The sequence below is a fragment of the Chrysemys picta genome, chromosome 17 (genome assembly GCF_011386835.1).
Source record: "Chrysemys picta bellii isolate R12L10 chromosome 17, ASM1138683v2, whole genome shotgun sequence".
Lineage (NCBI taxonomy): Eukaryota > Metazoa > Chordata > Testudines > Emydidae > Chrysemys > Chrysemys picta.
In genome coordinates, this window is record NC_088807.1 from 2,767,021 (window position 1) to 2,786,504 (window position 19,484).

At 64.8% G+C, this 19,484-nt stretch overlaps 1 protein-coding gene across 1 annotated transcript in view; it reads left to right on the top strand.

Moving 5' to 3' along the window:
* The window catches only part of RYR1 (ryanodine receptor 1), a 97,073-nt gene that overhangs the window by 27,976 nt on the left and 49,613 nt on the right, over nt 1-19,484 (top strand). Inside the window, 18 exon segments of the mRNA XM_065571867.1 lie at nt 223-326; nt 712-795; nt 2,692-2,851; nt 3,779-3,926; nt 5,492-5,697; nt 6,067-6,241; nt 9,495-9,703; nt 10,632-10,999; nt 11,449-11,578; nt 12,330-12,490; nt 12,818-12,983; nt 13,145-13,231; nt 13,697-13,923; nt 14,808-15,600; nt 15,970-16,170; nt 16,847-16,958; nt 17,877-18,026; nt 18,862-19,135. Of these exon segments, the coding sequence (XP_065427939.1) occupies nt 223-326; nt 712-795; nt 2,692-2,851; nt 3,779-3,926; nt 5,492-5,697; nt 6,067-6,241; nt 9,495-9,703; nt 10,632-10,999; nt 11,449-11,578; nt 12,330-12,490; nt 12,818-12,983; nt 13,145-13,231; nt 13,697-13,923; nt 14,808-15,600; nt 15,970-16,170; nt 16,847-16,958; nt 17,877-18,026; nt 18,862-19,135 (3,755 nt within the window).

The following is a 19,484-nucleotide window of genomic DNA, read 5'->3' on the forward strand; positions in this document are numbered from 1 at the left end:
ACTGCCCAGCCTGGCCTAGCCCATGCCCCCCAGAACCACCGAGCCCAGTCTGTGCCCCCAAAACTTCCAACCTGTACCCCCAGAATCACCCAGCCCCGTGCCCCCCGAATACCCCAGCTCAGCCCCTTTCCCAGAACCCACAGCTGGTGCTGGCTGAGTGGGGGTTGGGAGGGACTCGGGTTGGGGTGTCAGTGGGTCGCTGACCCCTCGTCCCCCTGTCAGATCCGGGATGACAACAAGCGGCTTCACCCCTGCCTGCTGGATTTCTACAGCCTGCCCGAGCCGGAGAGGAACTACAACCTGCAGATGTCGGGGGAGACCTTGAAGTGAGCGGGGGGACGGGGGGAGATGGGGGGAAACGTCAGCGGGGACTCGGAAACATGGGGGAGGAGGGGCTGAGACCCCTCTCCATGCTAGGGGGTGGGTGAGGGAGGTCCAGCTGGGATGGGGGGAGGATTGGGATGGGGGAGAGGGGGTGACAGCTGAGCAGGGGGACGGGCTGGGGGAGCTTATCTCTTGGGGGGGCAGTGGAGGGAGGGGGGACTTGTCCATTGAGGGGGGGGGCTCATCTCTTGCGGGGGTGGCAGTGGAGGGAAGGGGTGCGGGACTCGTCTCTTGAGGGCGGAGGGATGCAGTGGGGGCTCGTTTCTGGGGGCCGGAGGCTCTGTCGGGGAGCTGACACCCCCCCATTGATGTCCCCCCCCCCCGCAGGACGCTGCTGGCGCTGGGCTGTCACGTGGGCATGGCCGACGAGAAGGCTGAGGAGAACCTCAAGAAGACCAAGCTGCCCAAAACGTGGGTGTGCTGGGTGGGAGGGGGAGCCCCGGGGGGGAGGGGGAGCCTGGGGGGACGTGACCCCCATGGAGCCGGCCAAGGCTCCACCGGCCCCAGGACGTCGCCCCCGGGCAGTGCTTGGCCTGGGCCTGTGTGACAATGCGGTTCTGGTGGAACCCAACTGAGAGCGCCAACTCAGGACAAATTGCTCAAACAGGGCAGTTACAGCCCAAGGCTGGGGTTTTTTCCACCTCTAAGGCAAACCAAACCAGCCAGACTAAGAGGACTTCGGTCTCACCCACTGGCTAACCGCAAGTCTCACAAGCAATCTCCTTAGACACTCCAGTTTCCCAGTATCACCACCAGTGCCACTCGTTATGGGGACAAATGGTTATGAAAACCAATACCCCAGTAAAAGAAAAAGGTTCTCCTGATCCCAAAGGACCAAGCCCCAGACCCAGGTCAATATACAAATCAGATCTTACTCACAAATCATGCTGTTGCCAATCCCTTAGAATCTAAAATCGAAAGGTTTATTCATAAAAGGAAAAAGATCGAGATGAGAGTTAGAATTGGTTAAATGGAATCAATTACATACAGTGATGGCAAAGTTCTTGGTTCAGGCTTGCAGCAGCGATGGAATAAACTGCAGGTTCAAATCAAGTCTCTGGGATACATCCCCCGCTGGGATGGGTCCTCAGTCCTTTGTTCAAAGCTTCAGCTTGTAGCAAAGTTCCTCCAGAGGTATGAAGCAGGATTGAAGACAAGATGGAGATGAGGCATCAGCCTTATATAGTCTTTTCCAGGTGTAAGAACCCCTCTTTGTTCTTACTGTGGAAAATTACAGCAAAATGGAGTCTGGAGTCACATGGGACAGTCCCTGCATACTTTGCTGAGTCTCAAGGCATATTTGCCTTCTCTCAATGGGTCCATTGTATAGCTGATGGTCCTTAATGGGCCATCAAGCAGGCTAGGCAGAGCTAATCTCAGCTTGTCTGGGATGTCACCCAGAAGCATAGCATAAGTTTGAAATACAGACAGTATAGAGCCAATATTCATAACTTCAACTACAAAATTGATACACACATATAGACAGCATCATCATAACCAGTAAACCATAACCTTGTCCTAGACACCCCATTTGACCCCCTTTATACAAGATTTGCGTGCCACTACAGGACCTTGGTTGCAACAATGATCTATATGGTCCCAGATTATATCAATAACGTCACAGCCTGTTGAACCTTTGAGCCCCGGGGTGACCAAATAAATCGGGGGGGGGGGCGGGCTGGAGATCTGGGGCATGGGTGTGACGGAGCCGCGGGGATCCCGTCAGTGTGCCAGACCTCCGCAGGGTCACGCGCTGTCCCTGGGGCGAGCCACGTGGTCTCCCCGCCTCCTGGGACCGGCCCTCGGGGCCCCCAGCCCCCCCTGCTTCACGCCGGGAGCTCCCTGCAACCAGGCCCAGATTCGTGCCCACCCCGTTCCCAGCTCCGGAGCGACTCGCAGCCGTCTGGGTCAGTCCGAGCCCCTGAGTCTCAGTCCAGGCGCCTCTCCCCTGCCTCCAGCCGTCCCCACTTAACAACCCCCCTGGCCCCCCTCAGGCCTTCGTCCCTCCCGGCTCTGTAAGGCAGGTGGGGCCGTCCAGGTGTTCTAGGTGCCAAAGGTCTGGAGTGGCCAGTTGGAGTGGCCAGTGTCTTCTGGGACTTTCCATGGGCCCCAGGCGTGGGTCTCTGCCCACTGCCTCCTTAACCAGGCACCACATAGGGGAAACCGAGGCACGCACAATGGAAATTTCCCGCTCCGTCACTGGGGGTGGGGATACCAGGCTCGATCAGCTGGGGAGGGGGAGATACTGGGCTAGATGGAGGTGGAGGTGGATTGGCAGGTCCTAGCGCAAAGCCCCTCCCCCGGCAGGTACATGATGTCCAATGGCTACAAGCCGGCCCCGCTGGACCTGGCCCACGTCAAGCTGACCCCGGCCCAGAACACGCTGGTGGACAAGCTGGCCGAGAACGGCCACAACGTGTGGGCCCGGGACCGCGTCAGCCAGGGCTGGACCTACAGCATCGTGCAGGTAGGGGGCTGGGGCTGGGGGAGGGGACTGCTGGGGGGCCAGGGTATGGGGGGCTGGGGAGGTTCCTGGGGTGGGCTGGGGGATCGTTACCGCCCGCTCTGTGCCAGGGTGAGCGGGCGTTAGGCCGTCTTCTGTTTCATGACGGAACCAGGCATTGCATCCAGTGGTTAGACCGGGTGGGGGGCTGGGAGCCAGGACTCCTGGGTTCTCTCCCCGGCTCTCGGAGGGGAGTGGGGTCTAGTGGTGAGAGCAGGGGGCTGGGAGCCAGGACTCCTGGGTTCTCTCCCCGGCTCTGGGAGGGGAGTGGGGTCTAGTGGTGAGAGCAGGGGAGGGCTGGGAGCCAGGACTCCTGGGTTCTCTCCCCGGCTCTGGGAGGAGAGTGGGGTCTAGTGGTTAGAACAGGGGAGGGCTGGGAGCCAGGACTCCTGGGTTCTCTCCCCGGCTCTGGGAGGGGAGTGGGGTCTAGTGGTTAGAACAGGGGAGGGCTGGGAGCCCGGACTCCTGGGTTCTCTCCCCGGCTCTGGGAGGGGAGTGGGGTCTAGTGGTGAGAGCAGGGGGGGCTGGGAGCCAGGACTCCTGGGTTCTCTCCCCGGCTCTGGGAGGGGAGTGGGGTCTAGTGGTGAGAGCAGGGGGCTGGGAGCCAGGACTCCAGGGTTTTCCCCCTGCCTCATTCCCCATCAGTGACCCAGGGCCGTGGTCCATCCCTGCTTGGCAAGTGGCTGTGTGGGGGCGGGGTGGGAGCGACATGAGGTTGGTGCTTTGAGATCCGCAGGGGGACGGGCAGCAGCCGGAGCAGCTCCTCCCCGCCGGGCCCGGGCCATCGGCTGGGTTTGGACTGGCTCGAGAGCAGCTCCTCTTGGTTTCCCCCCGTCCCGTGTGTGTCCGTGGCGTGTGCGTGGCGTGTGCGTGGCGTGTGCGTGTCACCAGGACATCAAGAACAAGCGGAACCCGCGCCTGGTGCCCTACAACCTGCTGGACGAACGGACCAAGAAGACGAATCGCAACAGCCTGTGCGAGGCCGTGCGAACGCTGATCGGCTACGGCTACAACATCGAACCTCCCGACCAGGAGACCTGTGAGTGTCCCTGGGGCCCCCCTTCTCTCCTCCTTCTGGGGCCCCTCCCCCAGACCCCTCCCGCCCTCCCCTGGGGCCCCCCTTCTCTCCTCCTTCTGGGGCCCCTCCTGCCCTCCCCTGGGGCCCCCCTTCTTTCCTCCTTCTGGGGCCCCTCCCCCAGACCCCTCCTGCCCTCCCCTGGGGCCCCCCTTCTCTCCTCCTTCTGGGGCCCCTCCCACCCGGACCCCTTCTCTCCTCTTCCTGGGGCCCCCCTTCTCTCCTCCCTCTGGGGCCCCTCCCCCAGACCCCTCCTGCCCTCCCCTGGGGCCCCCCTTCTCTCCTCCCTCTGGGGCCCCTCCCCCAGACCCCTCCTGCCCTCCCCTGGGGCCCCCCTTCTCTCCTCCTTCTGGGGCCCCTCCCACCCGGACCCCTCCCGCCCTCCCCTGGGGCCCCCCTTCTCTCCTCCTTCTGGGGCTCCTCCCACCCGGACCCCTTCTCTCCTCTTCCTGGGGCCCAGGGGAGGGTGGGAGGGGTCACTCCTGCTCCTGGGGCCCCCCTTCTCTCCTCCCTCTGGGGCCCCTCCCCAGACCCCTCCTGCCCTCACCTGGGCAGCCCCCCCTTCTCCGCTCCCCCTGAAGCCCCCTCCTGCCCCCTCATCTCCCCTCCCCCTGGAGCCCCCTCTTGCCCTCCACCAGGCCCCCTGTCACGGAGTATTGGGGGACTCAGGGCCCTGCACCCCCGGCTTCCTGCGATTCACCATGACTCTCAGCCAGCCAGTAAAGCAGAAGGTTTATTTGGATGACAGGAATACAGTCCAAGACAGGTCTTGCAGGCACAGACAACAGGACCCCCTCAGTTAAGTCCAGCTTGGGGTCCCAGGGCATTCCAGCCCACCCCCCTTTGGGGGGTCAGAGCCATCTCTGTCTCCCAGCCATCTCTCCAGCTCGCTTCCAGCACTCTGCCTTCAGCAACCCCTCCCACAGCCTTTGTTCAGTTTCCCGGGCTCAGGAGTCACCTGGCCTTCAACCCCTTCCTGGGTTCTCATGTTACACACTCAGGTATGCGCCCTCGGGCAGATCCCATCCTCCAATGCAGACTATCCTAGCCACACTCCCCTGTCAGCATTCACAGACCACAGTGAGAACAGGCCCAGTTCGTCACACCCCCCTCCTGCCCTCCCCTGCGGCCCCTTCCTCTTCCCCCCTCCCTCTGCCCTCCCCTGGGTCCCCTCCCCTGGACCCCTCTTGCCCTCCCCCAGGCCCTCCTTGTCTCCTCCACTCCCCTGACCCCCCGCCGTGGAGAGGGGGTAGTGGGGAGGGTGGTTGAGTGGTGGAGGGGCACAGGGCTGGTAGGGAAGGCAGGGAGGGGGTGTTGAGGTGCGGGGGAGGGCAGTGATGTGTGAGGGTGGGGATGGGGTGGAGGGAGTGGGGGCAGGGAGGGGATTGGGAAGGGACAGGTGAGGGGTGGTGAGGTGTGGGGGCGGGGAGCGATGTGTGAGGGTGGGGATGGGGTGGGGGTGTGTGTGATGGAGGCCCAGGGGGCAGGCAGGCCTTGGCGCGCGGGCTGACCCTGCCTTCGCCCCGCAGCGGCCCAGGGGGTGCCCACGGTGCGCTCGGAGCGGGTACGGGTTTTCCGGGCAGAGCAGTGCTACGCCGTGCGGGCCGGGAGGTGGTACTTCGAGTTTGAGGCGGTGACCACGGGCGAGATGCGCGTGGGCTGGGCCCGGCCGGACGTGCGCCCCGACGTGGAGCTGGGGGCCGACGAGCTCGCCTACGTTTTCAACGGCCACCGGGTGAGTGGTGGAGGGACTGGACCCGCCCCCAATCGGCCCCCCCAGCCTGGTATCCGCCCGCCCTCCGGGTCACCCAATGAGCCCCCCAGATCAGCCCAACAGGACCCCCCAGCCTGTTGTCCCCCTGGATCAAACTAACAGCCTGCCCTAGCCCTGTATCCCCCCCCCTGCCACTCCAGGCCAGGCCCCCCCATGGGCCCATCTAGCCCAGCGTCCTGTCCCCTCCTGGGGTCCTGCCCTTTGGTGCATTACCCTCTGGCCGTGCTGGGCCAGCGCTTCCCGCCCGCCCTGGCCATCGCGCCCCATGTCACCAGCCTGGGCCCCAGCGCCTTTCCCGGCTGCTGACCCCCCCACTCCCACCCCCACCAGGGCCAGCGCTGGCACGTCGGCAGTGAGCCCTTCGGCCGCTCCTGGCAGCCGGGCGACGTGGTCGGCTGCATGATCGACCTGACCGAGAACCACATCATGTTCACGCTCAACGGGGAGATGCTGATCAGTGACTCGGGCTCCGAGCTGGCCTTCAAGGACATCGAAATCGGAGAAGGTGAGGGGCTGGCTGCCCAGACGCCTGGGTTCTCCCTGCCTCTGAGAGGGGAGTCGGGGCTAGTGGTTAGAGTGGGGGGGGCTGGGTGCCAGGACTCCTGGGTTCTGTCCCTGCCTCTGGGGGGGGGAGTGGGGGATAGTGGTTAGAGCAGGGGGCTGGGAGCCAGGATGCCTGGGTTCTCCCCAGCTCTGAGAGGGGAGTGGGGTCTAGGTTAGAGCAGGGGGTGTTGTACTTAAAGTACTGCACAGGATCTTTTCAGGGGGAATAAGACAAAACGCCACATTTATTAGTAATACATGTATTCATTAACTCTGTAACATATGCATATGATAGATATTACACTCACACACACACACAAACACACTCCGTCTTGTTGTTACCAATTAGTTGCTCCCCTTAACTGCACTGGCCAGGTGAGTTAGATGGGGGAGGGGGTGGAGCTGGGCTTCTGCCGATCCAGATCGATGCTCCCATGTTGACAAGACGAGACCCGGGGTCCTCTGCAAGACACCTCACTTTAATAGCAGCTTTTCTCTTATGCAAATCTATACCAGATTCAAACTAAGTGTCTGTGTCCATTGGTCCTTTGTGCTGCTTTCTTTTGAGTGTTGTCCCAATGCTGCAAAGAGGGTGTTTCCAAAAGATGGTGCTTGCTTCTAACCCCCGAGGCCGTTGGTATGTCTGCTTGTCTTTAATGAGCCCACTTGACACGTTTTATTGTCCTTGGCTCTGGCTCCCAGCCCCTCTCCAACAGTTGAGGCTGTCTGGAGGTGCTGCCTTTGCTGCCTTGCTCATCCACACCTCATTCATTCAACAGGGCAATTGATTAAGAGTGGGGGGGGAGGGGGAGAGCTCTTGTTCTACTGCTAGCAAAAAGAAATTTTTCTTCTATCTTATTCTATCCTTAGGGGCTATAATATTATACCAAGGGCAATGCAAAGTTTCTAAATGAGGCTTTGATACAAAGTCCCATGAAAACAGAGGTCACACATGGGTAGACCCACCACAAAGTTATATGAAGAGGCACAATGTAAAGTCATATGAAAATTATCAGAGATTTATCTACATTGTCCCCCTTTTGACCTCTCAAGAACAATTCTTGAGTGGTCACCATATAAATCTTTTGTATTTGTTGCAAACAAACCAAACAATTATAACCAGGTGAATATAACTAAAACCATTACAATTGACTAAACACCAGATATAACATAAACACAAATGCAAACAATTATAATAATTGGAAATATTATGGGGCCCACTGGTTAGAGCAGGGGGGTTGGGAACCAGGACGCCTGGGTTCTCTCCCAGCTTTGGGAGGGGAGTGGGGTCTAATGGTTAGAGCAGGGGGGGCTGGGAGCCAGGACTCCTGGGTTCTATCCCCGGCTCTGGGAAGGGAGTGAGATTTAGTGGTTAGAGCAGGGGGGCTGGGAGCCAGGACGCCTGGGTTCTCTCCCAGCTCTGGGAGGGGAGTGGGGTCTAATGGTTAGAGCAGGGGGGGCTGGGAGCCAGGACTCCTGGGTTCTATCCCCGGCTCTGGGAAGGGAGTGAGATTTAGTGGTTAGAGCGGGAGGCTGGGAGCCAGGACTCCTGGGTTCTGTCCCTGCCTCGGGGGGGGGGGGGAGTGGGGGATAGTGGTTAGAGCAGGGGGCTGGGAGCCAGGATGCCTGGGTTCTCCCCAGCTCTGGGATGGGAGTGGTGGCTTTTGGCTGGAGTTGGGGGGACTGGGTTTTGTTCCTGGCGTGGGCACGGACATGTCTGATGTCCCCTCTCTGCACCCTCCTTCCCCTGTGTGGGGGGTGTGACGATGCTGCCCGTGGGCACCAGCTGAGGTCACTCAATCAGGGTGAACTGCAGAAGGAACGGGGCAGACAAACCCCAGAAGCTGGTGGTTATTCCAATGCTTAGATTTACCAACCAGCTTCTGTAGTACCTCACTGGTTACTCAGAAACCCAAACAACGCAGTTCCCTTAAAGTACCCAGTCTCAGGCCTCCATCCAGACACACACGTCAGATATGATGATGATTACTGAAAATCTTATTTCATCATATAAAAGACAAGGTTCTTCCAATCCCAAAGGATCAGCCCCACACCCAGGTCCAATAATAACTTAGATCTGACCCAACATACACGCTATAGCCAATTCTTGTTAACTAAACTAAAAGTTATTATAAAAGAAAAGAGAGTGTTGGTTAAAAGATCAATACACAGACAGACTTGAATTCAACTCTTGAGGTCCAGATACACTGCCGAGATGAGCTTGTTTGTGGTTGCCAAAAGTCCTTTTAGAAATAGTCCCATAGACGCCAACTTTCTCCGGTGTCGGTGGGTGCCTGCGCCCCCCTGCCCCTTTCCCCGCCCCTGGCCCTGCCCCCATTCCAGCCCCCTCCCAAAAGTCCCTGCCCTAACTCCGCCCCCTCCCTGCCCCTATTGGATCCCTTCCCCAAATCCCCGCCCCGGCCTCGCCTCTTCACCCCGCACGCCACGTTCCCCCTCCTCCCTCCCTGCCCCGCAAATCAGCTGTTTCGCGGCACAAGCGCTAGGAGGGAGGGGGGAGAAGCAGGACGCGGCGGCGCGCTCGTGGAGGAAGCAGAGTTAACTGGAGTGGGGGGGGAGCACCCACGGAGTCAGCGCCTATGAATAGTCCATAGGTTATAGTCCAATGTGCATATTCAGGGTGACTCCAGTCAGTGAGTGGGGATCTCAATCCTTGTGGCTTAAGGTTTCCCGCTCTTGAACCCAAAGCAGATCTGAGATGAAACAGGATCGTGTCCCAGGGTTCTTACACATTTCCAGCTGCCTTTCGGCCTGAGACAACAATAGGCCTAACTCTCCTTCTCCCAAACGTCCTGACAATGAGCCCAGGGGAATTTATCCAGTACACAGTTCAGATCCAGGTTACCACAACCTTCAAAGAGCCAGAGAGACCATGTGTCTTCCTACATCTTAATACTGTTCTCCTTTTTTGATCTCAATCGACAAGACTTGTTTGCTTACATCGCAAGCCCTGAGCAAACCGCTCCCCTTCCGTCTCCGCCAGTGCAGCGGCATGTCCCAGCCCTGGTCCTTTACAGATCTGCCTAGCCAGTCTCTAAGGTCCAGGTCAGTCTGGGAGGGAATTAACTCTTTCTGGCCCTGCCACCTTTCAATGATGATTGTATTACACTCCTAACGTCACAGGGGGGCATGCCGACCTTGGGCGGGGAGGGGTGCTAGGCCGTGCTGACCCTGCTGGGCCCTGCCCTGTCTTGCAGGCTTCCTCCCGGTGTGTAGCCTGGGCCTGGGCCAGGTGGGACGGCTGAACCTAGGCCAGGAGGTCAGTAGCCTGCGGTACTTCCCCATCTGCGGGCTGCAGGAGGGCTTCGAGCCCTTCGCCATCAACATGAAACGCGACATCAGCATGTGGTTCAGCAAGAGCCTGCCGCAGTTCTCCCCCATCCCCCCCGAGCACCCCCACTACGAGGTGAGGGGCCCGCCGCGGGGGGGGGAGCCACCAGGGGGCTCAGTCCAGTGCCCCATGGGGAGGGGGGAGCCAAGGGGGGGCTCCACCCAGTGCCCCATAGGGAGGGGGGAGCCAAAGGGGGCTCGGCCTGGAGCCCCGTGGGGAGGGGGGAGCCAAGGGGGGCTCAGCCCAGAGCCCAGTGGGGAGAGAGGAGCCATGGGGGGGGCTTGGCCCAGTGCCCCGTGGGGAAGGGGGAGCCACCAGGGAGCTCGGCCCAGTGCTCCGTGGGGAGCCAAGGGGGGCTCGGTCCAGTGCCCCATGGGGAGGGGGGAGCCACCAGGGGCTCGGTCCAGTGCCCCATGGGGAGAGAGGAGCCGTGGGGGGGCTCGGCCTGGAGCCCAGTGGGGAGAGCGGAGCCGTGGGGGGGCTTGGCCTGGAGCCCAGTGGGGAGAGTGGAACTGTGGGGGGGGGCTCCCTGCCCCAGGGCCGAGGGGGGAGCTGCCGGGAAGTAGTCCCCTTCGGTGTGCAGACCTCACGGGACGCCCGTGGGTGAAGTGTAGAGCCGATATCTGCTGCAGGGGATCCCTGTGAACGCCAGTGCCCCCTGTTGTCCCCCCCCCCATGCCAGCTGGCACCAAAGGCTCCCTGGTTTACAGCGTGGGCCCCACTCCGGGGAGCCCCTCTCTCTTGAGACCCGACAGGGGCCAGGTTGTGGGCTGCTCCGGGACTCCTGCCCCCCCGTTCCAAGCCAGCCCCCCACCCTGCACCGTCTCTCCCAGATTGTGCCCAGCCCGGACGTGCAGCCGCGCCCAGGCGGGGTTTAGCGTCCCCCTGGCTCAGGACGTCCTTAGGGTGGCGCAGAGCCCGGCGGGTTCACGTCGAACTGGGCTCCGCCTCTGTGCACGCCCCCCGAGCCGGGCCGTCCCCTCCTGACTCCGCTCCCCCGCAGGTGTCGCGCATCGACGGCACGGTGGACAACCCCCCCTGCCTGAAGCTGACGCACCGGACCTTCGGCTCGCAGAACGCGGTGAGCGAGTTGCTCTTCCTCCGGCTCAGCATGCCCGTGGAGTTCCACGAGAAGTTCAAGTGCACGGCGGGGGCCACGCCCCTCACCCGCGCCCTCACCATCCCCGAGGAGGACGTCAAGGACGTGGACCTCGACTCCGAGTTCGAGGTGCTCCGGAAGTCGGCCGGGCGTAAGGAGGCCGAGGAGGCCGAGAAGGAGAAGCAGGGGGGGCCCCTGGCCTCCCCCAAGGAGCCCCCCAGGGCGGAGAACGAGAAGGACGCGGCATCGGAGAAGAGCAAGATCAAGAGGGGGTGAGAGCCTCTAGGAGACGGGGGGGCGGGGAATGGGATATGGGGCCTTTCCCCTTCGGGGGCACTGGCCCCGATCCAGCCCCAGGACAGGGATCGGGGGGCAGGGAACGGGGCACGGGGCCTTTCCCCTCTGGGGGCACTGGCCCCGATCCAGCCCCAGGACAGGGATCGGGGGGCACGGAATGGGGCACGGGGCCTTTCCCCTCTGGGGGCACTGGCCCCGATCCAGCCCCAGGACAGGGATTGGGGGGCAGGGAACGGGGCACGAGGCCTTTCCCCTCTGTCTAACGAGCGGAGCCCATCCCCCTAGTTCCCAGTGACCGGGCCTCCCGCGGCGCCCGCCTGCCCCCCACTGGACACAGGCTCTTTCCCTGGCCGGGCCAGGCTGAGCGGTGTCGGGGGGGTGGGCACTCACCCCCGGCTCCCCACATCTTTGTCCCCACCCCCAGCTTCCTGTTCAAGGCGAAGAAGGCCGCGTTCATCACCCCGCCCCCGGCGGTGCCCTCTGTGCAGCGCCTGGAGGAAGACGTGGTGCCCGACGACCGCGACGACCCCGAGATCATCATGAACACCACCACGGTACTGGGCCGGGCGGGCTGGGGCGGCGCTAGGGGGCACTGTGGGGCAGGGAGCGGGGGGCTCAGCAGGGGGCGCTCTCCCCATCTGTGCTGACCCCAATGCAACGCTAGGGGGCGCTGTGCTGCAGGGAGCGGGGGGCTCAGCAGGGGGCGCTCTGCCCCGTCCGTGCTGACCCTGATGCAATGCTAGGGGGCGCTGTGATGCAGGGAGCGGGGGGCTCAACAGAGGGCGCTGTGGGGTAGGGAGTGGGGGGCTCAGCAGGGGGCGCTCTGCCCTGTCCGTGCTGACCCTGATGCAATGCTAGGGGGCGCTGTGATGCAGGGAGCGGGGGGCTCAGCAGGGGGCGCTGTGGAGTAGGGAACGGAGGGCACAGCAGGGGGCGCTCTGCCCCGTCCGTGCTGACCCCGATGCAACGCTAGGGGGCGCTGTGATGCAGGGAGCGGGGGGCTCAGCAGGGGGCGCTGTGGGGTAGGGAGTGGGGGGCACAGCAGGGAGCGCTCTGCCCCGTCCGTGCTGACCCCGATGCAACGCTAGGGGGCGCTGTGTTGCAGGGAGCGGGGGGCTCAGCAGGGGGCGCTGTGGGGTAGGGAGTGGGGGGCACAGCAGGGGGCGCTCTGCCCCGTCCGTGCTGACCCCAATGTGGCGCTGGGGCGGCTGCTGCGAGGGGCGGGCATGGACTCTCCTCTCTCAGGCTGTGGGGTTGGTGCCAGCCGGGCTGACGGCCCCTTCTCCTGGCGCCCCCCCCCCCCAGTACTACCACTCGGTGCGGATCTTCGCGGGCCAGGAGCCCACCTGCGTCTGGGTGGGCTGGGTCACCCCCGACTACCATCAGCATGACATGACCTTCGACCTGAGCAAGGTGCGCACCGTCACCGTCACCATGGGCGACGACCAGGGCCACATCCACGACAGGTGAGGGGGGCCGGCCGCGGCCAGCGTCCACCGCTCAGCACCGTGGGGCTCGGGGAGGGGGCAGATTGGGGAGCAGGGGGTGATCCTCAGGGGGCGCTGGGTGGATGCCAAGGAGGAGGTGTGTCACGGGGATGTGGGGCAGAAGGCCCTGGCACGGGAGGCCATGGGGCAGAAGGGCAAGAGGTCACGGGGTGGAGTTCATGGGCCAGGGAGACGAAAGGCCACAGGTGGAAGGGGTAGGAGGCCTTGGGGGCGTGGAGTAGGTGGCTGTGGGTGTGTGGGGGGGGGATGGATCAGTTACCCCTGGGCCCACCCCTCTCCCAACAGCATCAAGCGCAGCAATTGCTACCTGGTGTGGGGCGGGGAGTTTGTGAGCAGCGGGCAGCAGACCCGGGTCAGCACCGTCGACCTGGTGCTCGGCTGCCTGGTCGACCTGGCCACGGGGCTCATGACCTTCACGGCCAACGGCAAGGAGATCAACACCTTCTACCAGGTGAGCTGCCCCCCGGGGCACAGCTGGGGTCCCCCCCGCCCGCCCCCGCAGCCAGCGGGTCCGCGCCCTGACCCGGCCTGGGAGCCAGCGCCCCTTAGAGGGGACAGGCCCCGCAGACCCGCTGCCTCCGGGCCGTCTCTCACTCCCTGCGTTTGGGCCAGGTGGAGCCGAACACCAAACTCTTCCCGGCCGTCTTCGTCCTTCCCACGAGCCAGAATGTTATCCAGTTCGAGCTGGGCAAGATGAAGGTAGGGGCGGCCCTGGGGTGCCCCCTCCCCATCCTCCCGCACAGCTGGGCTCCCTCCAACCTGCCCTGCCCCTGCCCCCTGGCACAGCTGGGCTTCCCCGCCCCATGGCACAGCTGGGGTCCTTCACCCTGCCCCCTGGCACAGCTGGGCAGGTTGTGCCAATGAGTGCCTGGAAGGGATTTGCTTTGAGATTTAAGTGCAATCACTCTGCCTGTTCTGTGTGGGGACTAGTGGATCGGAAAAAGGGACTGGGTCTCAGACTCCTGGGTTCTATCCTAGCTCGGGGAGGGGAGTGGGGGCTGGTGGTTAGAGCAGGGGGCTGGGAGCCAGGACTCCTGGGTTCTATCCCGGCTTTGGGAGGGGAGTGGGGTCTAGTGGCTAGAGCATGGGGGGGCTGGGAGCCAGGACTCCTGGGTTCTCTCCCAGCTCAGACACTGATTCTCGGCCTCTCTCTGCCCCTGGCAGAACATCATGCCCCTCTCAGCCGCCATGTTCCACAGCGAGCGGAAGAACCCCGAGCCACAGTGCCCGCCGCGCCTCGTCATCCAGATGCTGACACCGGTGACATGGAGCCGCGTGCCGAACGAGTTCCTGGCCGTGGAGACAGCCCGCATCAGCGACCGGCACGGCTGGATGGTGGAGTGCGGTGACCCCCTGGTCATGATGGCCTTGCACATCCCCGAGGAGAGCCGGTGAGCGCCCCTTTCTGGCACAGGCCCCCGGGGAGAACCCTGTCACCTCCATCACTGTGCTTGTACTAAAGCCCTGGAGCTGAGGGACCGACTCCATGAGCTGGCAGCAGTAGTAGGCTATTAACCTCTTGTCTCACTTCCCAGTGGCCGGTCCACTTCGGGAGCTATCTCGGTGCAAGCTAGGGAATGGCCCAACCCCCCGTCCAGGGACTGTTCTGTCCCCCGCACCTGGCTCCCTGCCAGAAGTGTGCTGCCTGGCTGACAAACAGCTGCTGTGTCCCAGCTCAGAGGTGGAGGAAGCGATAAACTGAAGCACAGAGAGGGGGGAAAATTACTTTCTCCAAGGATGATTCATTCTCTCACTGTCAGACCCTGGTTAGAACCCAGGAGTCCTGGCTCCCAGCCCCCCTGCTCTAACCGCTAGACCTCACTCCCCTCCCAGAGCTGGGAGAGAACCCAGGAGTCCTGGCTCCCAGCCCCCCTGCTCTAACCACTAGACCCCACTCCCCTTCCACAGCTGGGGAGAGAACCCAGGAGTCCTGGCTCCCAGCTCCCCTGCTCTAACCACTAGACCCCACTCCTCTCCCAGAGCTGGGGAGAGAACCCAGGAGTCCTGGCTCCCAGCCCCCCCTGCTCTAATCACTAGACCCCATTCCTCTCCCAGAGCTGGGGAGAGAACCCAGGAGTCCTGGCTCCCAGCCCCCTGCTCTAACCACTAGACCCCACTCCTCTCCCAGAGCTGGGGATAGAACCCAGGAGTCCTGGCTCCCAGCCCCCCTGCTCTAACCACTAGACCCCACTCCTCTCCCAGAGCTGGGGAGAGAACCCAGGCGTCCTGGCTCCCAGCCCCCCCTGCTCTAACCAGTGGGCCCCACTCCCGGCAGGTGCATCGACATCCTGGAGCTGTCGGAGCAGCTGGCCCTGCTGACGTTCCAGCACCACTCGCTGCAGCTGTACTGTGCCGTGTGCGCCCTGGGCAACAACCGAGTGGCGCACGCCCTGTGCAGCCACGTGGACGAGTCCCAGGTGCTGTATGCCATCGAGAGCCCCCACCTGCCCGGCCCGCTGCGCAGCGGCTACTACGACCTCCTCATGAGCATGCACCTGGAGTCGGCCAAGCGGGCCCGGCTCACCATGAACAGCGAGTTCATCGTGCCCATGACGGACGCCACCAAGAGCATCCGGCTCTTCCCCGAGAGCAGCCGGAAGCCCGGCCTGCCCGGCGTGGGCATCAGCACCTGCCTGCGCCCGCCCCTGCACTTCGCCCCGCCCTGCTTCGTCAGCACCAGCCCCGAGCGCTACCAGCTGAGCCCCGAGCTGCCGCTGGAGGCGCTGAAGCTGAAGGCGCTGGCCATGCTGACGGAGGCGGTGCAGGACGGCGGGCAGCACAGCCGGGACCCGGTGGGCGGCAGCGTCCAGTTCCACTTCGTGCCCGTCCTCAAGCTGGTCTCCACCCTGCTGGTCATGGGCGTCTTCGGGGACGAGGACGTGCGGCACATCCTGCGCATGATCGAGCCGGCCGTCTTCGGGGAGCCCGCCGAGGAGGAGCGGGGCGAGGCGGAGAAGCCGGAGGAGGAGGAGGGGGAGAAGGCCGGGGTGAAGGCTGGCGAGGAGGAGGCCGAGGAGCTGGAGGAGGGGCTGCTGCAGATGAAGCTGCCCGAGTCGGTCAAGCTGCAGGTAAGAGACCCGCGGAGCGGGGGAACCCTGATCCTGCCCCCCTTCTTCTCATGCGCCGAGCGGGGGGAACCCTGATCCTCCCCCCTTCTTCTCACGCGCCGAGCGGGGGGAACCCTGATCCTCCCCCCTTCTTCTCACGCGCAGAGCGGGGGAACCCTGATCCTGCCCCCTTCTTCTCACGCGCAGAGCGGGGGGGTCCCTGCCCCTGTCCCCCGTTTCCCCATAGCACAGAGTGGGGGGTCCCTGCCCCGTCTCCCCGTGACACGGAGTGGGGGGTCCCCATCTTTCCACAGCATAGATGGCCTGTTCTTCTCTGCCATATCCCTGCCCCCCACCTCCCTCCGGCACTGACAGCCCATCTCCCCGCAGATGTGCAACCTGCTGCAGTACTTCTGTGACCGGGAGCTGCAGCACCGGGTGGAGGCGATCATCGCCTTCTCGGAGCGCTACATGGACCGGCTCCAGAACAACCAGCGCCAGCGCTATGGACTCCTCATGCAGGCGTTCACCATGTCGGCCGCCGAGACCGCCCGGCGCACCCGCGAGTTCCGCTCACCCCCGCAGGAGCAGGTACGGCGCCCGGCCCCGGCACACTGCCTGGCACCTCACTGGCCCCTGTGCACCGCTCAGTCCTGGCACATTGCCCGGCACCTCACCGGCCCTGGCACAGCGCCTGGTCCTGGCACACAACTTGGCACCTCACTGGCCCCGGCACACCGCCCGGCCCTGGCTCACCGCCTGGCAACTCACCGGCCCCGGCACACCACCCGGCCCCAGCACACTGCCCGGCACACCGCCCGGCCCCAGCTCACCGCCTGGCACCTCACCGGCCCCAGCACACCGCCCGGCCCCGGCACACCATCTGGCCCCGGCACAGCACCCGACACCTCACCGGCTCCAGCACACCACCCGGCCCCAGCACACTGCCCGGCACACCGCCTGGCACCTCACCGGCCCCGGCAACTCACTGGCCCCGGCACACCGCCTGGCCCCAGCACACAACCCGGCACCTCACCGGCCCCGGCAACTCACTGGCACCGGCACACTGCCCAGCCCCTGGCCAGCCCTGGGACGTCCATGCGGCAGGGACGTGGGGGGGAATGGGAGGGGGGCAGGGACTGGACCAGCCCGTGGGGCAAAGGGCCCAGGTACTGGAGCAGCAGCAGGTCCAGCCCCGGCCCCTGCCTGCTCGTCCTCCCCTTCCCCCCGTGCTCCCCCGCCTCACCATCTCGCCCCCCCCCCCCAGATCAACATGCTGCTGCACTTCAAGCAAGGGGCGGACGAGGAGGAGTGCCCGGTGCCCGAGGACATCCGTGACGAGCTGCTGGATTTCCACACCGACCTGCTGAGCCACTGCGGTGAGGGGCCCCCGCCCCGTCCCGCTGGGTGTCCCCCCACCCCACCCCCACTGCCCAGGGCCCCGTCCCTCCGGGTGTCCCGTCCCCCCACCCCCACTGCCCAGGGCCCCGTCCCGCCGGGTGTCCCGTCCCCCCCACCCCCAGTGCCCAGGGCCCCGTCCCGCTGGGTGTCCCCGTCACGGAGTCCCTGGGCGATGCTCTGGAACTGCTCCCCACAAAGCCAGGCAGGACTCTGGGGAGCCTCCTCTCCCTTGGAGCAGACTGTCTTCAGGGCAAGAAGCTCACACGGCTTCACCTCCTGGGTCTCTCCTGGGAGCATTCAGCATCTGCCCCTCCGTGCGCTTCCCACAGCGAGTCCGCCCCGGCGGGGTCCTGGGGAAGCCAGAGGGTCCTGCACCCCCACTTCGCAGTAACTCTCAGCCAGCCAGTAACACAGAGGTTTATTAGATGACAGGAACAGGGTCTAAAACAGAGCTTGTAGGTACAGCAAACGGGACCCCTCAGCCGGGTCCATTCTGGGGGGCAGCGAGCCAGACACCCCCGTCTGCCCTCACTCCTAGTCCCCAGCCAGCCCCAAACTCAACCCCCCTCCAGCCCCTCCCCCTCTGGGCATTGTCACCTGATCTCTTTGTTCTCCAACACCTTCAGCTGGCACCTTGCAGGGGGGAAGGGCCCCGGCCATCAGTTGCCAGGAGACAGAGCGTCGGCCATTATGTGCACTGGCCCTTTGCTCTGCAACAGTCTCACCCCCTAGAGACTTAAGAAATGCATAGGGGAAACTGAGGCACCCACACAGTATTCAGAGGAAACATTAAGAACAGTCCCACTTCGTCACACACCCCCACCCCCAGTGCCCAGGGCCCCGTCCCACCTGGTGTCCCCCCACCCCCGGGGCCCATTCGTGCCGTGTCCCCCCAGGCATCGAGGCCGAAGGGGGGGAGGAGGAGGAGGAGGAAGACACGTCCCTGCGACACCGGCTCAGGACCCTGGTGCAGAAGGTGCTGAGCTTCCGGAAGAAGAAGAAGGAGCAGGAGGAGGAGCTGCCCCCCGAGGAGGAGCCGGCGCCCAGTGAGCCGGGCGGGAGCCGGGGGGGGGGGGGCTGGCTGGGGGAGGGGCGGTGGCCGGGGGGGGCTGGCTGGGATGGGGAACCGGGGGGCTGGCTGGGATGGGGAACTGGGGCGGCTGGCTGGGGGAGGGGTGGTGGCCATTGGCTGGGATGGGGAGCTGGGGGGCTGGCTGGGGGAAAGCTGGGGGGCTGGTTAGGGGAGGGGCAGTGGCCGGGGGGCTGGCTGGGATGGGGAACTGGGGGGCTGGTACCTATCCCTTCTGTGGGTGGTGCCAGGCATGCACTGCCCCCCATGCAGGGGTGTCACGCTGGGGGGAAGGGACCCCCAGTGGCCTCCAAGCCTCTTGTTTTAGGCCCCCCATTGCAGAGGGCCCCTGAGCTCTGGGTTCCAGGGTGCCCCAGTCTTGGTGTGCAGGCGCCATGGTGCTGCTGCTGCCCCCAGCACTGCCCCATGTGCCCCAGCTACCCGGCACTGCCCCCCCGTGACCTGGCGCTGCCCCCTGACCCCCTGTGACCTGGCGCTGACCCCTGCCCCCCGTGACCTGGCGCTGCCCCCCTGCCCCCCGTGGCCTGGCGCTGACCCCCTGCCCCCCCGCCCCCCGTGACCTGGAGCTGCTCCCCTGTCCCCCATGGCCTGGCGCTGACCCCTGCCCCCCCCATGGCCTGGCGTTGACCCCCTGCCCCCCCATGACCTGGCGCTGCCCCCCCGCCCCCCGTGACCTGGCGCTGCTCCCCCTGCCCCCCCATGACCTGGCGCTGCCCCCCCGCCCCCCGTGACCTGGCGCTGACCCCCTGCCCCCCCCGTGACCTGGCGCTGACCCCTGCCCCCCCCCCCAGGCACGCTGCAGGAGCTGATCTCCCACACCATGGTGCACTGGGCGCAGGAGTCCTTCATCCAGAGCCCGGCGCTGGTGCGTGTCATGTTCAGCCTGCTGCACCGGCAGTACGACGCCATCGGGGAGCTGCTCCGCGCCCTGCCCCGGGCCTACACCATCAACGCCGTCTCCGTGGGCGACGCCATGAGCCTGCTCGAGAGCCTGGGCCAGATCCGCTCCCTGCTCATCGTGCAGATGGGCCCGGAGGAGGAGACCCTCATGATTCAGAGCATCGGGTATCCCCTCGCCGCCTGCCCCCCGGCCCTGGGGTCCCCTTGCCGCCTCCCCCCCCGGCCCTGGGGTCCCCTCGCCGCCTGCCCCCCCGGCCCTGGGGTCCCCTCACCGCCTGCCCCCCCGGCCCTGGGGTCCCCTCACCGCCTCTCCCCCCGGCCCTGGGGTCCCCTTCCTGCCCGTGCCTCCCCTCCCCCCCGGCCCTGGGGTCCCCTCGCCGCCTGCCCCCCCCGGCCCTGGGATCCCCTCGCCGCCTCCCTCCCCGGCCCTGGGGTCCCCTCACCGCCTGGCCCCCCGGCCCTCGGGTCCCCTTCCTGCCCACGCCTTCCCCCCCCCAGCCCTGGGGTCCCCTCG